Here is a 635-nt window from a genome sequence, read left to right on the forward strand (position 1 = left end):
TCACCTCCTGATTTTCCCGTAACGTTCCCGTTTCCGCCACTTGGCCCGTCGGTTCTGGAACCAGACCTGGGGGATGGAGAAGGGGGGCTGAGGCCCCAGGGGACCCCTGCCCGCCCGGGGCGAGACGGGCAGCCCTCTGCCCCGATCCACGCTCATCTTCCCGGCAGGAAAAGAGCCCTAAGACGATGCCCCAGCATCCCAGTAAACGAGCTGAACAGAGAAAGCTGCCCTGGTGCACAGCCCTGTTTGAGCTCACCAGCCTTTTTCTCTACCAAGAGCAGAAATCTCTCTTATCCCTCGTGGGAAATAAGCAGTCCTGCTCCGTGCACGGTCCTTTTCTCGCCCTTGTGCTTCTGGGCTTCGTTTACCCCAGGTTTTGACGCAGGATGAGGCTCTTCGGGTCCTGCGTGGTCACGATGATCCACCCGCACGTCCCCTCCATGCTGCTGGATGGGGCTGGGGACCGGAGCTGGCTGGGGGGATGGCGGCTCCAGCAGCATCTCCCGGAGAGGAGGAGGTGGTACCGGGATGCTCACCACGCGGCTCTCACGGTTACAGGTAGTTTCATCTAAATCCACCCCAAATCAGAGCTCAGAGATGGCTCCGAGGGCACGGCGGGGCGCGGGGGCCTGCGT

At 62.0% G+C, this 635-nt stretch overlaps 1 protein-coding gene across 1 annotated transcript in view; it reads right to left on the reverse strand.

The window, feature by feature from the left end:
- Positions 1 to 635, reverse strand: part of ALX3 (ALX homeobox 3) — a 2,532-nt gene continuing 1,897 nt past the window's right edge. Inside the window, exon 3 of the mRNA XM_009334753.1 lies at positions 1 to 66. Coding sequence (XP_009333028.1) covers positions 1 to 66 — 66 coding nt within the window. The remainder of the gene's footprint in view (positions 67 to 635) is intronic.

The sequence above is a fragment of the Pygoscelis adeliae genome, unplaced genomic scaffold, assembly GCF_000699105.1.
Source record: "Pygoscelis adeliae isolate BGI_AS28 unplaced genomic scaffold, ASM69910v1 Scaffold482, whole genome shotgun sequence".
NCBI classification, from domain to species: domain Eukaryota; kingdom Metazoa; phylum Chordata; class Aves; order Sphenisciformes; family Spheniscidae; genus Pygoscelis; species Pygoscelis adeliae.